We start from the raw sequence: 27,283 nt of genomic DNA, 5'->3' as shown, positions 1-27,283 counted from the left end.
GACTGACTGATTTCTATCCCTGGTAGAGAGCCTACTATAGTGGCCTACAGGTAATACTATTTAAGTGCCCTGGCTCTACCATCTTGGGGGGATGCATAAAGGCATGGTACCCAAAGCTAGTAAAGTAAAAGAACATTCTTGGACAACAATTCAGATAAACAGAGATTTAAGATGCAAAAGCAGGTACTTATTTAAGTAAAATTCTGAGGCTCCACGAGGAGGTCATGGATGGAAGAAAGTATCTATCACATAGAAATCATTCTTGTAAATCATAAAGACCTAAATTGGGCTAAAAGGAAACAAGAGGGGAACAGACAGACAGACAGACACACACACACATATGTACACATCTGACTTGAGTTTGAAGCCAGTACAGGGAGATAAGGATGTTGGGAGCCAAAACCAAATGTGTATCAGAGAAAACAGAACATCCAAATAAGGAAATGGGGAATTAACAGGTTGGGAGAGAAGGGTAATGATGTAAGGAGATTCTGTATGTAACACATACAGAATTTGAGAAACCCCAAAACATGTAAGAAAAATGATCTGGGGCGCCTGGGTGGCTCAGTTGGTTAAACGACTGCCTTTGGCTCAGGTCATGATCCCAGAGTCCTGGGATCGAGCCCTACATCGGGCTCCCTTGCTCAGCGGGAAGCCTGATTCTCCCTCTCCCACTCCCCCTGCTTGTGTTACCTCTCTCGCTGTCTGTGTCAGTTAAATAAATAAAATCTAAAAAAAAAAAAGTGATCCAGAAGGCACTGAGAAATAACAAAGGCCAGAGCTAAAGATTCTATAAGGTTGCCACAAGAACAGTGTTACTGAGGTGAACCTCAGAGATCTTGAATCCAACCTCCTTATTTTATTGGTGAAGAAACAGATTAAGGAATCTTAAGTGACTTGTTCAAAATGTCATAGCTAGTTAGTGGAAGAGCCAATACAAGGATGGGGTCCCCTGATTCTGTGTAATTACTCACAGAGAAGTGATAGTTGAAATTTGGAGTAAAAACGTCAATCAATTAAGAGTGGATATAGAGAAAAGAAGCCTGAAGATAAGAGGGCACCTACATTAGGAGATGTAAAGACAAAGAGAACCAGAGAGGAAGCAGTTAGAAAACAGGGAGGGAAAAAAAAAAAAAAATCCCTCAGGACTAGTGCGCTTCAGGAGCCAGGCAAAAGAAAGCTACAAGGATGGGGTAGTTTACTACTGTCAAATGGTACAGAACAGGATCAAATACTGAAAAAGAAATTAATCCAAAGACAATAGATGAAAGGCAGTAATAAAGGAAGGCCAAAACTTAATGAAATAGGAAAAAAAAAAAAACCAACTGTTGGTAAACTGTGTTTACCAACTTGGTTCTTTCAAAAGAATCATATAGTTACAAACTTCTGGTAAGATTGAAGAAAAAAATAAAAGAGAAGGAGCAAATAATTTAAGGATAACAGAAAGAAGGACATAATCAAAAAATGTTGTGGATACTAAAAAGAGGATATCATGAACCAATAAAATATATGCCAATAAAATTAAAACTTAGAAATGGATTACTCTCTAGAAAATATCAAGACTGACTCAAGAAGAAATAGAAAATCCCAAGGGTCCTACAGCATTTGAAGAAATTTAATTTGTAAGTAAAAATCTTCCCAAAAGGAAAAATGAAAACCTAGAAAATTTTACTCTGCTTGCTTCCAGAAATCCAAGGGACAAGTAATTCCAATCTTACGCAACTTTTCCAGAGTATGGGGAAAATAGGGAAACAATTCCTAACTCATTGTATGAGGTCAGCATAAACTCACTACCAAAACCTGACAAAGATGAGTATAAAAAAGAAAAAAAAAATACATGACAGTTTTACTCACAAACATACATAAAAATAGCCTAAATAGTACTAGAAAAAATAATCTAATAAGGTAAAATATTTGGAGTTTTGAGATTAAAAAAAAAAAAAATCACTGTGATTCACCACATTCATTAAAGGGGAGAAATCATATAATTGACTCAAAGGATAAAGAAAATACTTAGATAAAATTCAATATCCACTTATGATAAAAATTCTAGGCACAGGAACAGAAAAAAACTTCTTTAACTTGATAAAGAGTAACATTAAAAGCATTCCCTTTAAGATTAAGAATAAGATAAGGATGCCAGCTCCTGAAAGGCTCAGGCAACAAGAAAAGAAAATACACCAGTTAGGAAAAAAACCAAAACTTTCTTTTCAGATGATTTGATAATGTATATAGAGTATCCTAAGGAATCTAATGATCTACTTCTAGAATAAGAGAGTTTAATAAGGGGGTCTAATCAATTTGGACGTAAGTAAGATGTTGGAACTGGAATTCAGAATAATGATTATAAAGATACTAGCTGGGCTTGAAAAAAGCAAAGAAGACACTAGAGAATCCCTTTCTGGAGAATTAAAAGAACTAAAATCTAATGAAGTTGAAATAAAAAAGGCTATTAATGAGATGCAATAAAAAATGGAGGCTCTAACTGCTAGGATAAATGAGGCGGAAGAGAGAATTAGTGATATAGAAGACCAAATGACAGAGAATAAAGAAGCTGAGAAAAAGAGAGATAAACAACTACTGGACCATGAGAGGGGAATTTGAGAGATAAGTGATACCATGAAGTGAAACCGTATTAGAATAATTGGGATACCAGAAGAAAAGAGAGAGAGAGGCAGAAGGTATATTGGAGCAAATTATAGCAGAGAACTTCCCTAATCTGGGGAAGGAAACTGGCATCAAAATCCAGGAGGCAGAGAAAACCCCCCTCAAAATCAGTAGAAATAGGTCAACATCCCTACATATAATAGTTAAACTTATAAATCTCAGAGACAAAGAGAAAATCCTGAAAGCAGCTTGGGACAGAGATCTGTAACCTACAAGGGTAGAAACATTAGATTGGTAGCAGACCTATCCATGGAGACCTGGCAGGCCAGAAAGGACTGGCATGATATATTCAGGGTGCTAAGTGAGAAAAATATGCAGCCAAGAATACTTTATCCAGCTAGGATGTCATTCAAAATAGGAGAGATAAGAAGCTTCCAGGACAAACAGAAACTAAAAGAATTTGTGATCACCAAACCAGACCTACGAGAAATATTAAAAGGGATCCTCTAAGCAAAGAGAGAGCCCAAAAGTAACATAGACCAGAAAGGGACAGAGACAGTCACTTTACAAGTAATACAATGGCACTGAATTCATATCTTTCAATAATTACTCTGAATGTAAATGGGCTAAATGCCCCAATCAAAAGACACAGGGTATCAGACTGGATAAAAAAGCAAGACCCATCAATATGCTGTCTGCAAGAGGCTCATTTTAGATCCAAAGACACCTCCAGATTTAAAGTGAGGGGGTGGAAAACCATTTATCATGCTAATGGACATCTAAAGAAAGCTGGGGAGGCAATTCCTGTATCAGACAAATTAGATTTTAAACCAAAGACTGTAATAAGAAACGTATTATAAATAAAGGGTCCATCCAACAAGAAGTTCTAACAATTATAAATATTTATGCCCCTAACACGAGAGCAGCCAATTACATAAGTCAATCAATAACAAAACTAAAGAAACACATCGATAATAATACAATTAATAGTAAGGGATGTTAACACCCCCCTCACTGCAATGGACAGATCACCTAAGCAGAAGGTCAACAAGGAAATAAGGGCTTTGAATGACACATTGGACAAGATGGACTTCACAGATATATTCAAAACATTACATCCTAAAGCAACAGAATACACATTCTTCTCCAGGGCACATGGAACATTCTCCAGAATAGATCACATACTGGGTCACAAATCAGGTCTCAACTGATACCAAAAGACTGGGATCATTACTTGCATATTTTCAGACCACAATGCTTTGAAACTGGAACTCAATCACAAGAGGAAATTTGGAAAGACCTCATATACATGGAGGCTAAAGAGCGTCCTACTAAAGAATGAATGGGTCAACCAGGAAATTAAAGAAGAATTAAAAAAATTCACAGAAACAAATGAAAATGACAACTGTTCAAAATCTTTGGGATGTAGTAAAGGCAGTCCTAAGAGGGAAGTATATAGCACTACAAGCCCTTCTCAAGAAACAAATAAGGTCTCAAATACAAACAAACCTTACACCTAAAGGAGCTGGAGAAAGAACAGCAAATAAAGCCTAAACCAAGCAGGAGAAGAGAAGTAATAAAGATTAGAGCAGAAATCAATAAAATAGAAACCAAAGAACAGTAGAACAGATCAATGAAACTAGAAGCTGGTTCTTTGAAAGAATTAATAAGGGACGCCTGGGTGGCTCAGTCGCCGTTAAGCGTCTGCCTTCAGCTCAGGTCTTGATCCCAGGGTCCTGGGATTGAGCCCCGCATCGGGCTCCCTGCTCGGCGGGAAGCCTGCTTCTCCCTCTTCCACCCCCCCTGCTTGTGTTCCCTCTCTCACTGTGTCTCTCTCTGTCAAATAAATAAATATAATCTTAAAAAAAAAAAAGAATTAATAAGATTATAAACCCCTGGCCAGACTTATCAAAATAAAAATGACTCAAATAAGTAAAATCATGAATGAAAGAGGAGAGATCACAACCAACACCAAAGAAATACAAACAATTATAAGAACATATTATGAGCAACTATAATGCCAACAAATAGACAATCTGGAAGAAACGGATGCATTCCTAGAGAGGTATAAACTACCAAAACTAAACCAGGAAGTAATAGAAAACCTGAACAGAACCATAACCAGCAAGGAAATTGAAGCAGTAATCAAAATCTCCCAACAAATAAGAGCCCAGGGCCTGATGGCTTCTCAGGGGAATTCTACCAAACATTTAAAGAATTAATATCTATTCTTCTGAAGCTCTTTCAAAAAATAGAAATGGAAGGAAAACTTCCAAACTCTATTATGAGGCCAGCATTACCTTGATCCCAAAACCAGACAAAGACCCCACCAAAAAGGAGAATTACAGACCAATATCCCTGATGAACATGGATGCCAAAATTCTCACCAAAATACTAGCCAGTAGGATCCAACAGTACATTAAAAGGACTATTCAGGGGTGCCTGGGTGGCTCAGTTGGTTGAGCGTCCGCCTTCCGCTCAGGTCATGATCTTAGGGTCCTGGGATCGAGCCCCGCATCAGGCTCTCTGCTCAGGAGGAAGCCTGCTTCTACCTCTCCCTCTGCCGTTCCCCCTGCTTGTACTCTCTATCTCTCTGTCAAATAAATAAAATCTTTAAAAAAAAAACAACTGCTCTCATAAAAAAAAAAAAAATTCTTTTCAAAACAAAGGACTATTTACCACGACCAAGTGGGATGTATTCCTTGGCTGCAAGGTAGGTTCAGGATCCGCAAAGCAATCAATGCGATATAATACACAAATAAAAGAAGGGACAAGAACCATATGATCCTCTCAATAGATGCAGAAAAAGCATTTGACAAAGTACAGCATTCTTTCTTGATTAAAACTCTTCACAGTGTAGGGATAGAGGGAACATACCTCAATATCATAAAAGCCATCTACAAAAACCCCACAGCAAATATCATTCTCAATGGGGAAAAACTGAGAGCTTTTCCCCTAAGGTCAGGAACGTGGCAGGGATGTCCACTATCACCACTGCTGTTCAACAGAGAAGTCCTAGCATCAGCAATCAGACAACAAAAAGAAATAAAAGGCATCCAAATTGTCAAAGAAGAAGTCAAACTCTCACTCTTCACAAATGACATGATAGTCTATGTGGAAAACCCAAAAGACTTCACCCCAGGGAAGCCTAGATGGCTCAGTCATTTAGGCATCTGCCTTAGGCTCAGGTCATGATCCCAGGGTCCTAGAATTGAGTCCCGCATCAGGTTCCTTGCTCAGCGGGGAGCCTGCTTCTCCCTCTGCCTGCCCCTCCCCCTGTTTGTGTTCTCTCCCCCCACCCCCAACAAATAAATAAATAAGTCTTAAAAAAAAAAAAAAGACTCCACCCCAAAATTGCTACAACTCATACAGGAATTCAGCAAAGTGGTAGGATATAAAATCAATGCACAGAAATCAGTTGCATTTTGGGTGCCTGGGTGGCTCAGTTGGTTAAGCGACTGCCTTCGGCTCAGGTCATGATCTTGGAGTCCTGGAATCGAGTCCCACATCAGACTCCCCACTCAGCGGGGAGTCTGCTTCTCCCTCTGACCCTCCCCCCTCTCATGCTCTCTCTGTCTCATTCTTTCTCTCTCAAATAAATAAATAAAATCTTAAAATTAAAAAAAGAAATCAGTTCCATTTCTATACACTGACAATGAGACAGAAGAAATAGAAATTAAGGAATCAATCCCATTTACAATTATACCAAAAAATATAAACTACCTAGGAATAAACGTAACCAAAGAGCTAAAGGATCTGTACTCTGAAAACTCTTGAATATTTATGAAAGAAATTGAGGAAGATACAAAGAAATGGAAAAACATTCCATGCTCATGGATTGGAAGAACAAATATTGTTAAAAGGTCTATGCTACCTAGAGCAATCTACACATTCAATGCAATCTCTATCAAAATACCATCAACATTTTTCACAGAGCTGGAACAAACAATCCTAAAATTTGTATGGAACCAGAAAAGACCCCGAATAGCCAAAGGAATGTTGAAAAAGAAAACTAAAACTGGTGGAATCACAATTCTGGACTACAAGCTCTATTACAAAGCTGTAATCATCAAGACAGTATGATACTGGCCTAAAAACAGACACATATATCAATGGAACAGAAGAGAGAACCAAGAAATGGACCCTCAACTCTGGTTAACTAATTTTTGACAAAGCAGGAAAGAATATCCAATGGAAAAAGGACAGTCTCTTCAACAAATGGTATTGCGAAAATTGGACAGCCACATGCAGAAGAATGAAACTGGACCATTTCCTTAAACCATAGACAAAAATAGACTCAAAATGGATGAAAAGACCTAAATGTGAGACAGGAATCCATCAAAATCCTAGAGGAGAACACAGGCAGCAACCTCTTTGACCTCGGCTGCAGCAGCTTCTTGCTAGACACATCTCCAAAGGCAAGGGAAACAAGAAAAATGAACTATTGGGACTTCATCAAGATAAAAAGCTTTTGCACAGCAAAGGAAACAGTCAACAAAACCAAAAGACAACCGACAGAATGGGAGAAGATATTTGCAAATGACATATCAGATAAAGGGTTAGTATCCAAAATCTATAAAGAACTTATCAAACTCAACACCCAAAGAACAAATAATCCAATCCAGAAATGGACAGAAGACATGAACAGACATTTTTCCAAAGAAGACATCCAAATGGCCAACAGACGCATGAAAAAATGCTCAATATCACTCAGCATCAGGGAAAGACAAAGCAAAACCACAATGAGATACCACCTCACACCAGTCAGAATGGCTAAAATTAACAAGTCAGGAAACGACAGATGTTGGTGAGGATGCGGAGAAAGGGGAACCCTCCTACACTGTTGGTGGGAATGCAAGCTGGTGCAGCCACTCTGGAAAACAGTATGGAGGTTCCTCAAAAAGTTGAAAATAGAGCTTCTCTACGACCCAGCAATTGCACTACTGGGTATTTACCCCCAAGATACAAATGTAGTGATCCGAAGGGGCATGTGAACCCCAATGTTTATAGCAGCAATGTCCACAATAGCCAAACTATGGAAAGAGCCCAGATGTCCATCAACAGATGTATGGATAAAAAAGATGTGGTATATAAATACAATGGAATATTACGCAGCCATAAGAAATGAAACATTCCCATTTGCAATGACGTGGATGGAACTAGAGGGTATTATGTTAAGCGAAATAAGTCAATCAAAGAACGACAATTATCATACGATCTCACTGATATGTGGAATTTAAGAAACAAAACAGAGGATCATAGGGGAAGAGAGGAAAAAATAAAACAAGACGAAACCAGAGACAGAGACAAACCATAAGAGACTCTTAATCATAGGAAACAAACTGAGGGTTGCTGGAAGGGAGGGTGACAGAGGGATGGGGTAACTGGGTGATAGACATTAAGGAGGGCATGTGATGTAATGAGCACTGGTTATCATGTAAGACTGATAAATCACAGACCGTACCAATAATACGTTACATGTTAATAATAAAAAAAAAGTTTAATAAGGTTACAGCACACAAAATCTATTTTAAAATTGCTTTTATACACCAAATGAAAATATTTTTTAACAATTTTTAACACTTCAAAATAAAATCCTGGGAATAAATCTATGAAACTATAGCAAGTCCTTATCAGTGGAAAACTATAACACCTTATTTTTAAAAATTATAAAGAAGACATAAATTAATGCTCATTTACTGGAAGACTCAACATTGTAAAGATATCAATCAGTTCTTTCCAAACTGGTCTATGGATTCAAAGCAATTTCATATCAAAATCTCAACAAGTTATTTTCTTTCTCTTTCTTCCTTCCTTCTCTTTCTCAGGGTTGGGGTGTGTGTGTAATTGACAGATTGATTCTAGAATTATTTATTTTAAAGTTTTTGGTTTTTTTTTTTCAGTAATCTCTGTACCCAATGTGGGGCTTGAACTCATGATCCCAAGATCAACAGTCACATGCTCTTCCAACTGAGCCAGCTAGATGCGCCATCTGAAATTTAACTAGAAGGGCAAAGGGTCAAAATGCTTTTCAAAAAAAAAAACAAATTGAGGGACCTGTACTATTAAGATAGTAAGAGTTATCATAGAGCAACAATAATTAGAGTACAATGACAAACAGACCAGATTAGAGTCTGGAAGCCACACATATCTTTAGACACTTGCAACATGATAGGTCGTACTGCACATCAGTGAGGAAAGGCTGGAGTTTTCAATAAAAGGATAACTGGGTATCCATTTGGGAAAAAAATGAAATTAGAACAATTCATACCATATAAAAGAAAGAGAGGAAGGACAGAAGGAAAGTTTCAGAAAGATTAAAGGCCTAGATGTAAAGTACAAAATTATTAAATTTTCAGAAGACAAACTAAGAGTACATCATTATAACCTTGGGAAAAGGATGTCTTTGCTAAGACCCAAAAAATGAAAAGACGTAAGTTTAACTACTTCAAAATTAAAAGCTTTGTTCATCAAAGTGCTACATAAAGAGAATGAAAAGGAGAAAATATTTGTAATACAAACAAACAACAAAGGATCAGTATTCAGAACACAAAGAGAACTCCTATCAATAAAAAAAGTCAAACCAATAGAAAAAAACAAATGAACAGGAATTTCACAAAAGAAGAAACATAAATGGTGCATGAACACTAGAAAAGATGTTCAGCCTCCTTGGAAACTAGGGAAATGCAAATTAAAATCCCAATACAATACCATTTTACAGCCACTAAATTGGCTAAAATTATAAAGTTGGTTAATATCAAGTTTTGGCCAGACTGTGAAATTCTTATCTGCTGTTGGTAGCGATATAAACCAGTATAAATGCTTTGGAAAACTTGCTGGCAGTACTAACACTGGAATAAGTTGAGCAATTACACCGCTAAGTAAACTCTGGAGACTTTCATGCATATGTATAAGAGATAAGTACAAAATTACTTTATAGCAATAATGTCTGTAGTAACAAAAGCCTAAAAATAACCCAAATGTCCATCAATAATAGAATGGATAGAAAACTTGTGATATATTCATATAATGGGATATTATATCCAGTGAAAGTGAATTATAAACATATGCCCTAATTTGGATGAATCTCAAAAACATAACGTTGAACAAAAGAAACCAGTCAGAATATAATATGATTCAATTTATATAATGGCAACAGATGAATCTAAGTATTATTTGAGGATAGTAAATATACAGATGAAAAAAATTTGGAAAGAAAAGCAATGTGACCATTAACAATGAATTTAGGATGATTGTTACCTCTGTGGTGGAAGAAGGGACAATGACCAGGATGGACCTACAGTGGCCTCCTGGGACATGGTAACATTCTGTTTCGTAGAGTGGTAGACACAGGAGTACTTAAACTATACATACATGTTTACATACAGGTTTCTAAGATTATTACATTTACATTAAAACAATAAAACATCCACAATGACAAAATAGTTGCAGTAAAATTTCAAGGACACATCCAGATGGCAAGGAGCAAAGGAAAAAGCAGGTGGCAATGAAGCCAAAGTAGTGAGCGGGGCTCCTTCCTTTAGTAAGTCTGGCAGTGGTGGGAGTGAGAGAGGGTGGTTGTTGAAAGGTGTACAGACTGTGGGTGGGGTGAGGGTCTGCAGGCTGATAAACCCATGCATATTTCAAGACTGTGAGGAAAGATTCTATGGGAAGGAATACACTGAAGATGTAAGAACAAGATGGGGTAAAAAGATGGGGTAGGAACTTGAAAGAAATGAGAAGACACAGAATTAAGAGTGAAAAGTGGAGGATCATAATAATGGAAAAGGGTATTTCCTAAATGCAAATGAAAAGGAGATGGGTGAAAGAAAAACATATAAAGCAGAGGGAGGTGGCAGGCTCAAATCAGATAGTACAATTTTCTCAGTAATCAAAAGGTAGTCATTTTCAGAAAACAAAAACAGCAAGACAGAAAGAAAGCAGAAAAGTTCTGGACAAGCGGGAGCAGTTTGCTCATTTACGCTATTTCTATGGTTATTTCTCCATAACCGAGAATGGAAATCTATACCCTCTGAATGCTAATGTTAAAATGTATAAATGGGACAGGAAACACAACATACTAGGGTGGGAAGGCCAGAGATAGGAGAAGAATGGGGGGAGGAAGGAAGAGACAGAGAGAAAGCTAAGGTGACACCCTCACAATAGGATCCAAATGCAGATGCCCTCCATCATCGTCTCTATGTCTCAAAGTCCCAGGTATTGTTCAACATGCAGCCTGGAATCCACCCTCTTTAAGGGCCAATCTAACTGGAAATAATCTTTCCCAAATCATTTTTTTTTTTTTTTTATAGGAGGGGAGAGGCAGAGGGAGAGGGAGAGAGGGAATCCTAAGCAGGCTCCAAACCCAGCTCAGAGCCCAATGCAGGGCTCAATTTCACGACCCTGAGATCATGACCTGACTGAAATCAGGCAGAATGCTCAACCAACTGAGCCACCCAGGCGTGCCAATCTTTCCCCAAATCTTAACGCCCATACAGCCTAGTTTTTAAGTTAGGACACTTAATCCTTACTTAAGAGATAACATGGGGCGCCTGGGTGGCTCAGTCGTTAAGCGTCTGCCTTCGGCTCAGGTCATGATCCCAGGGTCCTGGGATCAAGCCCCTCATCGGGCTCCCTGCTCGGCGGGAAGCCTGCTTCTCCCTCTCCCACTTCCCCGCTTGTGTTCCTGCTCTCGCTAACTCTCTCTTTGTGTCAAATAAATAAATAAAATCTTAAAAAAAAAAGAGAGATAACATTAGTATTTTTCAAACAGATCAACCCTTTAAGGCCAGAAATTAAAAACTTACAGTAACATATTTTCGTAATCTCTTCAGGATACAGCTATGTCTAAAGGAAGCCATATTTTAAAAAGAAAAAAAAAGATCTCTTTTCTAATGTCAGTGGCCTCAGACTCTTTTGCTAAATGCATGGAAATAGATTTGTTACAGTGGTGCTCAGACCAAGTATCAGAATCACTCACACCACCAAACAGAATTAAATCAGAGTAAAGATTGGTTACAGAGGATTGAGATTTCTGGAATCCCTGAAAATATTTGTAAATATTCCCGGATTTCAAAGGAGGATCAAAAATTATTTACTGAGTGGAGACCTAAACCCTGAATATATAAAAGGGCAAGGTACCCTTTTTCTTCTCAAATCTGATAAGACCCTACTTGTAAGTAGAGTGTGTCATGGGCAGCTGCTTACTCCCACCCAATTAAGAACGTTGGGGACAAGGGGAAAGCCACATTTAATATACTACACCTGTGCTGAAGCTACGTTGTTTCCAATAGAGTTGATATCATTGGCTCATTAAACTGGGAACTTAATCTAATCTGCAGTGTATGGAATCTCCTCTTATAAATCTGGTCCATCTGAAACTCTATACTACCTTTATTATTTTTAACCTATTCCAATAGTGACTACTTTGGAATACTGATATAGAGATTATTTGGCTGTTTCCTAAATGATTAACTTCTTAACCAACAGGGTTGTCCATCTTTACAATTCAAAAGAAATCTCTCCTTTCAAATGAACAGTTTTACCTTTATAGGGAATACCTTTTGATAAACCTATTGTTATGGCTATATACATGAAATTTATGACTGAATCATCTCCCATTGGCACTGAGACTATTCTTTCTGCTTATGTGCATTTTCTGCTTTTATATAATTATTTAGGTATAAACAACAAAAGAGAACCAAGAATATATCATATAGAAGAAAGATCCTGCTGTAAGAATAAACGCTACATTCAACATTTACTGTGTATTGGTGTGCCAAGTGCTGAGGTTATATCAAGAAGAAAATGACACAGTCCTTGTTCTTAAGTAGCTCTCAGGCCTATTAATTCACTCGTTAAAGAAAAACTCACTAAGTGAGTACGTGGCAGACGTGGTTCTAGATGCAAGAGCTAAAACAGGAAAGAAGAGAGATAGAAACCATGTCTTCATAGAGCTTACATTTTAGTGTGGGGAAAGAGACAATAAAAATGAAAAAAATATTGAACATTAGATAGAAATAAGTGCTATGAAAAAAATAAAGAGGAAAAAGGGATAGGGAGTCTGGTGGGGGTGCAGGGGTAACAACTGTGGTGTCTGCCTTCGGCTCAGGTCGTGATCCCAGGGTCCTGGGATCGAGCCCCGCATCAGGCTCCCTGCTCGGCGGGAAGCCTGCTTCTCCCTCTCCTACTCCCCCTGCTTGTGTTCCCTCTCTTGCTGTGTCTCTCTGTCAAATAAATAAAACAAAAAAAAAAGAAGAAGAAGGTACACACAACATGGCAAGGGCAACAGCAGATATACACACGCTGGGACCAGGACACATCAGGGGGCCCTTAAGGAAGAAGGGAAAAGGTGATGCTAGGGAACACTTCTCAGAAGCAACATTTTGGTTGAATCTTAAGAGGATGAGATGGAATTAACAAGAAATGGCCATTTGAAGAAGGAAAACGTCAAGCATTTCTCTACCAGAAGTAGAAGACATTATAACACAAGTTTAATATCCAGGAATCCAAACGAATAATTTTAGATATTCTATTAGGTCCTCGGTTTACAAAGATAAACAAGTCATACTCCCATAACCAAAAGTTGCTCACTGTTAGCTATGGGTGACAAACAAGAACATAAATAATTACAATGTGAAAGACTAGCACTCTAAAGAAGTTATCTACAAAAAGATGGCAGAAGGTAGAACACAAACACGAATAAAGTACAGTCACCATCCTCAAACAAACCAAGGCAGAATACGATATTTGCTCAAAGAAAGGTACAAAGTGCTCTGAGAGTTCTAACATGGCTAAGAAGAAGGGGGAGATTAGGATATAAAGGTGGGCTGGGGTTACAGAGTGAGGCCTGAACCGTCAAGGTTTGAAAAGTGAAAATTTAATGGTTCAGATGTAAACACAGTTTATTACTAGCCACTGCTCATCTCATTACTGACCATAATATAGATGGAGTGCACAAAGACACTACTGGAAAAAAGAGTGTGGGGTACATTATTTTAAAAAAATAAAAGTATATTATTCAACCCATTAGGATACCTATTAACAGGAAAAAAAAAAAGGGAAATAACAAGCGTTGGCAAGAATGTGGAGAAACTGGAATCCTTGTACATTGGCTGTGGAAATGTAAAATCCTTGTACATCAGCTGCTGTGGAAAAGAGTTTGGTGGTTTTTTTAAAAATTAAACATAGAATTACTATATGACCCATCCATTCCACTGCTAGGAATACACCCAAAAGAAGTGAAAACAGGTACTCAAAGAAATCCTTGGACATGAATATTCATAGCAGCACTACTCACAATAGCCAAAAAGTAGAAACAATCCAAATGTCCATCAACAGATGACTGGATAAATAAGTTGTGGTATGTACCTACAATGGAATATTATTCAGCCAGTAAAAGGAATGAAGTATTATACAAACTACAACACAGATGAACCTTGAAAACATTATGCTAAGTGAAGGAAGCCGTACACAAAACAGATCACATAGCCTATGATTCCATTTATATGAAATATCCAGAATAGGTAAATCTATAGAGTTGGGGGCTGGGGGGAGAGGGAAATGGGAGGACAACTACTTAATGAGTCAAGGTTTCCTTTTGGGATGATGGAAACACGTCAGAACTAGACAGAGGTGGCGGCTACACAAACTGTGAATGTACTAAATGTCACTGAATTGTTCACCTTAAATGCTTAATTTTATGTTATATACATTCACCTCAATGAAACAAAAACAAAAAGAGATCTGCAGCTCAGAACAAATCTGACTACCCTAGGTTTGCCTGCCTGTAACACCCAGCCTCACTGGCCTGACTGGCTACTTAAACTACGCCATAGACCCAAGTAATGTGAGGCCACCCTGGTGGAATTTGTCCGTTTGTCAGTAAATTTAAGGCAGTCAAAGTGAAATTTACCAATAATAGCTTAAACTTCAGATGCCCTACAAGGAAATAATAACAATGTCTGTGCCTGCTACTACACTGCCCTAATGAGCAAGTACAAATTCTAAACGAAGTTTACAAAAAGTCACGTAACTGTGGGACATAATTAACATAAATAACAGCTAAAAGATCTTCAAGAAAAACTTAGCTTATGTTCATTTGTGTGTGTGGGTGGGTGGGTGGGTGGTTTCTTCCTAATGAGTCATCATAAAACTAGAAGAATCTAGGATAATGGAAATCCAGAAAGAAAACCACTTAAGTCTATAGAAAAGTTCTATGCTACTACAAAAGCAAGAAGCATAATCAGAAATGATGCTACAGATCATCTACAGGATGGATGACTATTTCGTATCTACTAAAAATTTCCACTGCTATTATATTGTATATTCTTCATTTCCTAAGTAATGGTATATGTTTTATTTTTTTAATTGTTTTTATATATTACCTTGTAGATGACTCCAGGTTAGTGATGCATGACAAGACTTCTGCAAATGGTTAGTTTGTCGAACTGTTACAAAGTCTATCTGGATGAAAGGTATTACTGAAACAGACTGTATTCTTAATTGTAGAAAAATGAATAACTTATGACCTACCAACTATTCATACCAAGTCTTTTTCAAATAACTTAAACATGTCACCTAAAGGGAATACTTCGAGGGCCAAGAAAACCAGAAATAAAGTCCTTATTCTAAAATTGTAATAGCATGCTAATAGTTTTGTTGACAAAGAAAAATTTACCATTTATTCTGCTCCATCCTTCTCCTGTCCCCTCACCTAGCCAAATGTTCCTTACTCATCTTCAACCTTGAAGATGTGAGTTAGTGAAACGGTGGTAGTTTCCTGCCTTCTTTAGAAACACAAAGTGCCTGAAAAGCTGCAGTGAAAGTCCTGGTCCTCTGATTTTATCTGATGTCAAGGTTCCCAGCTTGAATTATGACCCTTTGCTCTCAATCCTTCTTGTATTGTTTATTTATCTGGATGAACTATCTACTCCCAGACTATTTTGCATTTGCAAACCATTTGCATTTTGTTCCCTGGCTTCATTTTCTCAATATCACAAGGACATCCCTAATTGCCTCTGTTCCTAACCCTAATCTAGAGTGCTTTCTTACCTTCCCTTCTACCTACAAACTTATCTGTAGTCGTTATCTATATCTATCTTTAACTCCTTCACTCTCCCATTTCTCTACCTTAAAATGGAGGGGAGGGGACCTTCTTCTATTCTAAGCTACTTCATCTACCAGTGTTCAGAAACCTAACGCTTCCCTTCTCCTTGGGAACTCTGATTCCTGAATCATCCATCCTTTTTGTACCACTCCCTCCTACTGGTTCCTCTCCTTCACATATAAAATATACTTGACCTCCTCTCTCCTATTCTTTCCTTTCCTTTATTTTATTTAAAATATAATCACTATTATCATCGTCATATTCAGAATAAATACTGCCAATTACTGAGCACTTACTGAGTCATACATCTACATCTACTTGCTTTCATGTATACATCACTTTTATGTAACGATTTATTATTATTTATCTCCCGTTTTGCAGCTAAGAAAACTGTGGCACAGAAAGGAGTAATATGCCCAAAGTAACATAACTGGTAAGTGAAGGAACCAGGGATCTGAATCCAGGTGGTTCGGTTCCAGGGCCTGAGCTCTTAACCACTATGCTATACAGCCTCTCACAGTTTCTGTTATGAGAGCTGCCTACGTTTACCATTCCCCTTCCTCAATTATTCACTTCTCTATCCGCAGCAATTTCTTTCTCTACCACTTACCTAAAACCATTTAAAAGCTCCCTAGTAACTACTAACTGTCAAATATAGAGGTCACAGTTTAAGCTTCCTATGTCTTGACCTCTCTGCAGGACCTGACTACCCTGGACGCTAACTCCACGAACGTCGCTGTCTGGTTCACTTCTCATCTCCATGGTTGCTCTTTAGTCTACTTAAGCACTGTCCAGTGGAAATTTCTGTAACGCTGGATCAGTTACATATATGTGCTACCCAATCTGGTGGCCTCTAACCACACATGGCTACGAAGCACTACAAGTGCGGCCCGCATGACGGAATTTGTAATTGAACTTTAATGTTACCAGCCACATGCAGCCTGTGGCCAGCCTCCCAGATGGTGCAGGGCTCCTCCGTGGCCCCTCTTCCTCTGCCAGCCTGTCAGTGTTGTGGAAGAGGTCTGTCCTTGGTTCTCTTCCCGGCTTCTTCCACTCCTTCCACTCTCTTCCCAGCGGCACCTCCCTGCTAAGTACTTCCACTCCTATATAAGCAGCCAGGCTGCTCTCCTCAGGAACACAGCTCTGTCTTCAATTGCTCACTTCTTCACCTGCAGGCACCACGAGGCACCCCCAATGCAGCATTTTCAGAACTTAGTGGATCACTCGTTGTTGAGTCTACTTGCAGCTCAGGCAGTCCCTGGTCAGAGAATGGCACTCCATCTATTCCGGTCCCAAGCCAAATACAGGCACTCAGTTTAGATTACTCTCTTCCCTTGTTTGTTTACTCCCTTCTCAATCTCCTTTCCTCTCCCCACAAATGCTCATCAAATCTGACCCCCTGGTTTCCACTGCCGCTGCTCGAAGCCAGAGTACCATCTAATGGATCTAACTGGAAGAGTAATGAGGTTAGCTCTTTTGCTTCAAGTAACATGTAAAGTATAACATGGCTAGAAAATTCTTTTATACTTGTTGGGGGAAAAAAAAACACACACAAAAAATTAACATGACAGGAAACAAAACTGCCCTCTAAGGGAGAAAGGAGAAAATTATAGATAATCTCACAAGCTGTACTTAATAAGTGGCCTTTCAGCAATAAATCTTCTTTTACTAATGTTCCAAATTTCTATTGCTAATGAAAAAAAATGAAATAGATACTACTTTTAAAATTCTGTATTTGTTATTGGGTTACTCCTGGCAAAAGGATCACTCACTCCTTCATTCATTTAATAAAAATATAATCTTAATTCAAATGAAGAATAGCAGGTATATTCACCGGTGCCCTGGTCTTTCAGGATCCTTTCTCCTTCTCTTGGAGAAAATGATGTCTGTTCAGGCTTTCTTACTAATATAATTTGCTAAAATCAGCCACAGCACTAATAAATCTCACAGAACAAATATCCCTGGTTGCTAGAAACTTCTGATAAAATATTTTTGGAATGCAATTTCATAGATGCACATTGGGTTGCATTAATAAATTTATTTGGTCTTTTCAACTGTGAAAAGATCTTAACATCATCCTGGGGGAAAAAATCACTGGGATGAAAAATCATGAATATGGGGAGGAGCTTTAGCACTATCATAATTCAGGTGCAAAAAAGACTTATAGTTAATTGACCACAAACTCAATGAATCAGTACGTATATAAGTTTTAATATTTCAAAAGAACTAAATATTATCAGAAAAAAATAACATTTTGTATTCTAAAAATGTAAATCTAATATCATTATCCTAATTATAAAAAATAATTACAACAAGCCAATGGTGATGGTAATGGTTGCACTGAAGTCTGATTCTGAGGATGACAGAACGACAAAGGATCGAGAAATCATAGGGCATGATGGAAGAGTCAGAAGGGATCAGAGAACTTCAGGGCGGATGTCTTTCTCCCATCTTAGCTTAACTGCTTCTTCATGCCGAGCATAAACACAGCCTCAGTCACACTGAAATCCTGTCGGGCCCTCAGTCCAGCTGCAGCTCCACTTTCTACAAAGCCTTCCCGCACCCTCCCAGCTAGAAACAAGTTCCCCCACACTGAAGTCTCACGGACCTCTGTATACTTCTTATGAATATTCTATTATATTTTCATCATATTTTCTCTGTAAGGTAAGTTTATTGAGAACAAAATCAATATTTGATTCAACTTTAGTGATCTTACTTAGTACAGTATCTTGCACATAGAAAACAAGACATAAGGAACAACATAGCTCAAAGGATAAGAGAACACTCTACTCACTTTTATAGATATGTGTGTGACCTTTGAAAAGTGACCAAACATCTCTGAGCCTCAATTCCCTGATCCATAAAAAGAGAAAAACAGTGCCTTATATGGTTGTCACAAGGATTAACTGAGATAATCTATACAAAGTGCTTAACACACCTAGTAAATACTTAATGATAGCCACTATTACTACAGTATAAATTATTACTCTATAATAAATTATTTCATAATGAATTAGCATTTGAAAATAAATGTCAAGTAAATGGAGAAGACATAAAATATGGCAATGACTTCCAGAAGAGCTTTCATTTTTTAAAAGTTAGGGAAAATCATTTCAATCTGTGTTACTCCTAAGGGCAGAATTCAAAAGACTATAGATAACAGAGCTGTACAACAACAGAAGAAGATGTATCAAAAACTATGATTCCCTGTCAGTGGATGAGCCCAGGCACAGGGTAGATGACCATTTGTCAGAAGTACTGATGAAAGAAGTCTGCCCTTTGATTAAAAGTGAGCAAGACTTAAAAATTTGTCCAATATTTCTAACATAAAAAAAATGCTTTTGGTTGTTCCTACTGATGTTTATAAAACTTTATACAACTTTTTTACTCTTCCAATTATTATCTGTAATACAGCTGATCAGATTTAATTTAGGATAAAGTAGTGTAGTAGGCAAAACAATGGCCAAAGATGTCTACATCCCAACCCCCAGAAGCTGTGAATAGTTACTTTACACACCAAAAGGATTCTGATCTGATTACATTAAGAATCTCAAGATAGGGAGATTATGCTCGAGTATCTGGGCGGACCCAGTGTAATCATGATGGTCCCTATAAGAGGAAGAGGGAGGCAAGGAGAGTCGAATAAGATGGGACGATGGAAGCAGAAGTCAGACAGACAGAATGACAGCCCTGAAGACACCTCACTTCTGGCTTTGAAGATAGAGGAAGAGGCCATAAGCCAAGGAATGCAGGTGGTCTATGGAAGCTAGAAAAGAGAAGGAAATGGATTCTCCATAGAGGCTCCTGAAGGAATGCAAGCCTTACAACACCCTAATTTTAGAACTTCTAACCTCCAGAACTGTAAAGATAATAAATTCTTGTTGATTTACCCAGCAATTTCACTACTAGTTATTTTCATAGCCCAAAGAACTGAAAACAGCGACTGTAAGATACTTGTGCACGTGCTCACTGTAGTTGTAGCTAAAAGGTGAAAACAACCCAGCTGTCCATCAACAGATGAATGGATAAATAAAATGTGGTATATACATACATTGGAATAGGATTCAGTTATACATGCTATAACGTAGATGAGCCTTGAAAATATGCTAAATGATATAAGTCAGACACAAAAGAAAAAGTATTGTATGATTCTGCTTACATAAAGTATCTCGAATAGGCAAATTCATAGAGACAGAACATCGATCAGAGGTTACCAAGGGCTGGGAGGAGGAGGAAATGGAGTTACTGCTACCCCTAGGGGCAATATCCTTGGCAGCATCCTTGTCCAAAAAACTGTAAGAAATATCATTACTCTTCTCTTATCCAGATGGATAATTTTGTTGAAAGTAAATTATTTTGGAAAAATAATCCAATCTTCCATTTCTTCACTTGTGATCTTGGACTTTTCAAGCTAGGCTATGAAAAGATCACATAACCTATTGGCTAGATGAGCTACATATTTGTTTTCTTTAAACTGAGCCTGAGCCTCAAAAAGCTTATTCATCTTATTTATGTATTTATTTATATCAGTTCCTTAAAGGTAGCTAAGTCAAAACTCATTCACTCGACTCAAACTCTCAAATCCATTTCATTCAATCTTTGAGGCAGTGTAAGATAATGAAAAGTAATGAAAAGACTCATGGTCTTTACAATCACAAATTACTAACCAGTTCTGAATAATTAGTTCCCTTATCTGTAAAACAGGTATAACACTACTTACCTTATGGGAGTATTTTAACAATTATGATATAAAGCATACCTAATAAAGCTACTAGACATGCATACCTAGTAACAGTTCAACACATTTTAACTGCTGCTATTAGTATTACTATTATCCTTGTTTTCCTCTTAAATGACCACCTCAACTACTTTAATGATAAATGGAAAAAATGCAATCTAATATGAATTATTCCTCATTTTCCTTTTTATTTCCACCTCAATTTTGTCATTCTTCAACCCTATCTTCTCCCTAGTTGTAGAAAAAGGGGTACATCTTCTTCCTTTTTTTTAAAGATTTTATTTATTTGAGAGAGAGTGCATGCCTGTGCATAAGTGGGGGAGGGCGGAGGAGGAGAGAGAGGGAGACAAGCAGGACTCCCCCCCCCACTGAATGCAGAGCCCATTGCAGGGCTCCATCCCAGAACCCAGAGATCATGACCTGAGCCGAAGTCAGACGCTTAACTGACTAAGCCACCCAGGCTGACTCTTGGTTTTGGCTCTGGTTGTGATCTCAGGTCCTGGGATCGAGCCCTGCATCAGGCTCTGCGCTCAGTGGGAAGTCGGCTTTGGGTTTCTCTATCTCCTGCTCCCCCCGATCCCCCACTTGCTCGCTCTCTTCCTCTAAAATAAACCAATCTTTTTTTTTTTTAAAGAAGGATACAGCTAGAGTCATCATAATGCCTGACTTCAAACTATATTACAAAGCTATAATCATCTAAACAGTATGGTATTGGTATAAAACAGACACACAGATCAATGGAACAGCACAGAGTCCAGAAATAAACCCATGCACATATGGTCAATTTATGACAAAATATATAAAGAACTCACACAACTCAATAATGAAAAAAAACAATCTGATAAAAAATGGGCAATTTTCCCAAAGAAAACACACAGATGGCTAACAGACACATGAAAAGATACTCAGCATCATTAACCATCAGGGAAATGCAAATGAAAACCACAATAAGATATCACCTCACATCAGTCAGAATGGCTATTATCAAAAAGACAAGAAGTAACAAGTATCGGTGAGGATGTACAGAAAAGGGAACCTTAGTACACTGTTGGTGGGAATGTAAATTGGTACAGCCACAATGGAAAACAGTATGGAGGATCCTCAAAAAACTAAAAACAGAACTACCAGCAATTCCCCGTCTGGGTATTTATCCAAAAAACAAAACAAAACAAAAACACTAATTAGAAAAGATATATGCATGTCCAGGTTCACTGCAGCATTATTCACAATAGCTAAGATATGGAAACAACCAGTGTCCATCCATGGATGAATGGATAAAGAAGATGTTGTATATGTACACAATGGAATACTACTCGGCCATAACAAAGAATGAAGTTTTGCCATTTATGATAACATGGATGGATCTTGAAGGTATGCTGAGTAAAATAAGTCAGAGAATGACAAATACCATATGATCTCACTATATGTGGAATCTAAAAAGCAAAACAAACAAAACAAAACTCATAAATGCAGAGAACAGACTCGTGGTTGCCAGAAGGGAAGGGTGACTGGGGGAGTGGGCAAAAAGGGAAAAAGGGGTCAAGAAGTACAAACTTCCGGTCACAAAATAGTAAGTCATGGGGATGTAATTAAAGCATGATGACTATATTCAAAAATACTGTATTGCATATTATGTAACTTTATATGGCGACAGGGGAAACTAGACTTAGTGGTCATCATTTTATAGTGTATACAAATATTCAATCATCATGTTGTCTACCTGAAACTAATATAATGTTATATGTCAATTATATCTCAAGAAAAAAATACTCAAATATCCTCAAAGAAACATCACTATGATATTTTTCTATACCTCCTCTTGAATTACAATAATCTACCCTGAATCTCTTATCTGTATATCTGTTTTCTCAATGGACTGCTAACTCTTCAAAGACTGAGGGAATCTCATCTATTTGAGCTAGCATCTTGTAATAACACCACATACAATATTTTACATATGACAGGAACTTAAGGAATAAATAAATTGACAAACCTAAACTACTGATTTTCTGTGAACACATAAGGGCTATCTGACAAAAGTGCATCATCAGATTTATCTGCTCAACTTAAATAGATCGCTCTGGCAGGAGAAAGGCAAAGAAGAAGCATATCAAACATAATCTTAAATAATTTTACAGTATTACTCCCCATAAAATTTCATGAATCAAAGTTATTTTTTCCAGAAATATTTAAAATTTTAATAATCTACACAAAAGTATTCCAAATCCAAGAAAAGGTGAGATTTTAGTTTTGTAACAACGCTAAGGGTTCTTTCTACTGAAAACTTTTACTTGTTATTCAACTAGCAGAAACTAAGAATCCTTTACAATTAAACAATCTGCAGGTCTGTTTTATTTTTAAATAAAAATCAATTTGTAAGCATGTAATTGTCTGAACAAACTGTAATTCTGTATCTGACATACTGAGCATTGTAATTTAATAGGCAAGCTGGAACTTGAAGTTATTTTTATATTCCTAAACTAACAAACTGACATCAGTGGGAGATGCTAAGAACATAGTGATAGGCCCTTAACATTTCAGAAACTGACATTCAAGGTTTTAGTTATCTTCAAGTGCATTGTAAAGGTCTGTAACATGGAAGCAATTTATAATTTTACAAAGGCAACAAATGCTGAGTTTTAGAGACATTAAAAAGTAAAAATCTACATTGATACTGCTTAGTTCTATGAGTCCACCATGCACTGCATATTAAAACAAGTCAAGAGGGGCGCCTGGGTGGCTCAGTTGGTTAAGCGACTGCCTTCGGCTCAGGTCATGATCCTGGAGTCCCGGGATCGAGTCCCACGTCGGGCTCCCTGCTCAGCAGGGAGTCTGCCTCTCTCTCTGATCCTCCCCCCTCTCATGCTCTCTCTCAAATAAATAAAAAACAAAAAAAACAAAAAACAAGTCAAGAAATTCACAAGACTGTTTTAGCAAGTGCTCCAGCTAGAATTTCTCTTATATATGGCTCTGAAAATAGTTTTAGACCTGAAATTAAGTATTGCTTAAATTTTCTGTTTTATTTTATTGCAATTCATGGGAGAAACCATATGCAGGGTGTAAATCCTCATTCCACCTTTATTTCCTGGCTGGTTTTGTGCCTTGATTTCCTATTCCCTGAAATAATAACACCTAACTTACAGGGCTGTCATTAAGAACACAAATTGAAATCAGGTAATGGGTACAGTGCTTAAGATTTTTAAAAACATGTCATTGGGGGATTATTAAATGTAGGTGCTCAATAAATGGTAGCTACTGAAACGTCTATTATTAGGGGTTTCTCAAGGAGTCTGATGTAGAGACATTTTCAGTGTTCGCTCAATCATCTGTTTCTCTTCCCTGAGAAATACATGCCTCTCCTTTGAAGTGGTTCCTAAGGCACAAGGTCCTGCACACCCTCCCCGAACGTCTGATGGGACTGACTGCCCTGTTTCTCTTGGCAAACAACTCCCACACCTAAGCTAGATGGCCAAAGCACTGGCAGATGGACCAGTGCTACAAAATAATGCAAGACAGGGCCCAAACAGAGGACAGAGAAACAACAAAAATGAGACTGCAGCTGACAATCCAGACAGAAGAGAGTGCTGCCTTTCTCCTCCCCAGGAGGTTCTAGAGCAGTGTACCTGGCTAGCCTCAGAGTGTTCTGAGTGACCTGTTCAGTACAACAGGATGCCCCACAGCTCAGTTTCACTTTAGAGATTAAAAGATTAACACGTATCTCCAGGTAGAGAACAATTTTGAATGGAAAGATAGGTAGGCAGGAACTGCTACATTGGTTCAACTCATCTACTTTAAATTAAAACATGTTGTGGCCAGCAGAGGTGAAAAACAAAGACTGTTTCCAGGAGTGACTCTCATTCTTACCATCTCCCATTTTTAGGCAATTTGAAAATGATGGGTCACAGAGGCAACCCTCTCTGCAAGTGAAAGACCTAGTTTACTTTAGAAACTATTACTTTCTGGGTATCCCTGCCCATAATTCCCTTCTTACACAGTTGAGTATTTTAATTTATGCCTCTTCCCCAGAAACTGGGGAAGTCCCTGCACCATCTCTGGCAGATGATAAAGACACATGGTTAAATGTCCTCTGAGCAATGTAATGAATTAAGAGTATGGGTTGTAGAGACATTCTATCCTTTATGGATTTACCTTTCTCTCATGGGGGCCTCAGTTTTCTCATTTATGATATTAATTTTCTCCTGATAAATAGTTAAATCAAGTATAAGTTTTTAAAAATTACCAAATAAAAGAACATATTAGAAATAGGTGTGTGTTTTTAACTATCTACTGACACCATCATAACTTCAATACAACTTAAATTGAAGGGGGGCGGGGGGTGGATAACATTTACTATTTCGGTTAACACCTATAACAAGGGCAACGTTTTACTGAATGGTTAACTGTGTAGCTGGTACTGTGCTTAATCCATTTCCTTTGATACTCACAATGACCTATGAAATATATTATCCCCATTTTATAGGTGAATGAAGTCTCAAAAGATTGGGGAAACTGCCTAAAGTCCAAAGCTAGTAACAAATCCCTAATTCACACCCAGAACTACCTGACCCTAAAGGACTATTCTCTCAACTACTTTAGAGTGTCTCTGATAAACAGCAACAAAAAGATGAAGCAATCTGCAGAAGAAACTAAATAATTTTAACAAGTAACAATACCAGTTCCTGCAAGCACTAAGTTATATTTGACAACTCAACACTCCAGTTGGTCTTTATTTGCCAAACAGAAGTCACAGTTAAATGGAAAGTTTCTTCTGTTAGCACGATTAGAGCTAGTTAAAAAGCTGGACCTGGGAATCATCTCTTACCTGTGTTGCCATCTGCACTCTCCATAGATGGTTTACTAGTTTCTGACGGATTGTTCATTCTTGAGTCTGCAATGAATGAGAGGTGAATGAGATTTTTTAAAAACTGGGGATGTGGTTAGGGAGGCAAAATTGTGGAAAAGGAAAGGCTTAAGAATATTGACTAATGTTAACAGTTCTACAGTTCAAAGACAGATAGTGTCAACACTAAAACATTGGAAATTGTAATAAAAGTTTATCTGAAAGAAATTCGGGATTCCCTTAACCCTGAAGTGATCCACAAATAAACTGTCTTTCCAAAGAATTTTAATGTTCTTCTCACAAAGATAACTGAGTCTAACATGTAATGGAGTAAATATAATATGAAGCATAAAATACTTTAAAGAAACAAAGCTGGGGCCAAGCTCCTTACAAAGTAAAACATGTTACTCTCAAAGTTTCTTTTTTTCATAAGCAAAGGTATTGGTTAGTTATAACAAAAACAATTCACTGGTAATCTTGCTAAAAGACGGTACAGTAACTCAACCTTACAGAATAAAAAGAAAGCATGTCTAAGAAAAAATCTCCTATTTACTCCCTGCCCAAACTATGTGTCAAAATGAGAATATGTCAAATTCATACCTCATAATGGATATATCTAATCATTTCCAAATTGAACCACAACCACACCACCTAAAATACTACCTATCTGATACCCCATGAGAACCTCTTGACGTGGGTTTATCTCCTTAAGGGTTATCTCTTTAATGAAAGTTTTCATAGTAAAAAGTTTTCATCAAGCAATATCAGGTATCCCAGAAGATACACAAGAGACAAGAACAAGTCTGTTTTTCTTCCACCTTTATAATAGGGTAAAACCTAAATTTACATTTAATACATACTTCATTCTACTTCTACTGTAAACCCAAACTTAGCATATTTGTAATCAAGTTTACTATCAAGCAAGTTTCCCATTTTCCCCCACTGGATTAAGAACCATTTAACTATAATTATTAGTTGAGAATAAGTAAACTATATTATATTTGATTTTTCACTGAAGAGTACATTTTGTCATCTGCTTCAGTGTTTAACTAGGAAGCCAAAACAATCATCAGTCCCAACCGTGCTGTCCATAGCTGCTTTATCTAAATGCACAAGTGATGAGAGAGAATCAAGAGTCCTCCTCCCATAAATTTCATTTCCAACCTGGAAGCTGTGTAATAGCTTTTTTAACACAGGTTTTGAAACAGATGCTTGTCTTATGGTCTTAAGCAGTTTCATCATATCTTTGGTTTGTTCTTCAGATGTTCGAAGGATTCAAATTCGTTTTTCTGTGGTCATAAATGAGAGTAGTTCTACAACTTCCTTGCCTCTACTGTACAGAAAAATTTAAATGTCACTGAAAGCATACTCAGGTTTGAAAGGAACAGGTGTACAACTTAGTGAAAATCAGCTTTCTGAATGACTTAACCAAAATCTTATGAAAGTCCACAAAGATCACAACAAATGTTAATATACCAGTAAACATACATTCTGCTCAATGCTTCCTTTAGAATGTTAAAAGAAAGTGGGAAAAATACGAACCACTTAATATTCATAAAAAGGGTAACATAGCTTTTATACAAAGAATTCTTAACAAGTCATGAGCCTGTGCTTGTGCAACTCATACCCTAATTTCCACACATCTAAATTAAAAATTATGCCACAGGTATTGTGTGAATCTTCTAAGCATGTTCTATTAAACTGTCGAGCTTTAGAGACATTTAACAAAACTACTTCACACATATGTACACATGTAAATAAAACAAAATTCTGACTAACTGTACAACAATGTGAAGACTGTTCAAATGACAGTTACTGTTAATTACAAATAACAGAGATCAGTTTCTAATTCTAAAATACAATGCTAAAAATATTTCAAAAAGGTATTTTTCTTTCCTTTCTTGAGTTCCCAACATAGTAGATGTAAAAGAGTAAATGCAAGTAAGTTCTCTTTTGATATTTGAAGTTCTTCTTCTCTCTGGGCACACTG

General features: G+C 37.4%; 1 protein-coding gene across 7 annotated transcripts in view; it reads right to left on the bottom strand.

Moving 5' to 3' along the window:
- Window positions 1-27,283, bottom strand: part of POU2F1 (POU class 2 homeobox 1) — a 183,415-nt gene that overhangs the window by 57,599 nt on the left and 98,533 nt on the right. For all 7 annotated transcript variants that reach the window (XM_081824529.1, XM_081824530.1, XM_081824526.1 and 4 more), the window contains one exon: window positions 25,276-25,341. In XM_081824529.1, the coding sequence (XP_081680655.1) occupies window positions 25,276-25,333 (58 nt within the window). In that variant the 5' untranslated portion in view covers window positions 25,334-25,341. The remainder of the gene's footprint in view (window positions 1-25,275; window positions 25,342-27,283) is intronic.

This window comes from Leptonychotes weddellii, chromosome 6, assembly GCF_054177405.1.
Source record: "Leptonychotes weddellii isolate Sample4059 chromosome 6, ASM5417740v2, whole genome shotgun sequence".
Taxonomy (NCBI): Eukaryota; Metazoa; Chordata; class Mammalia; order Carnivora; family Phocidae; genus Leptonychotes; species Leptonychotes weddellii.
This window is presented reverse-complemented; position numbering and strand designations above follow the sequence as displayed.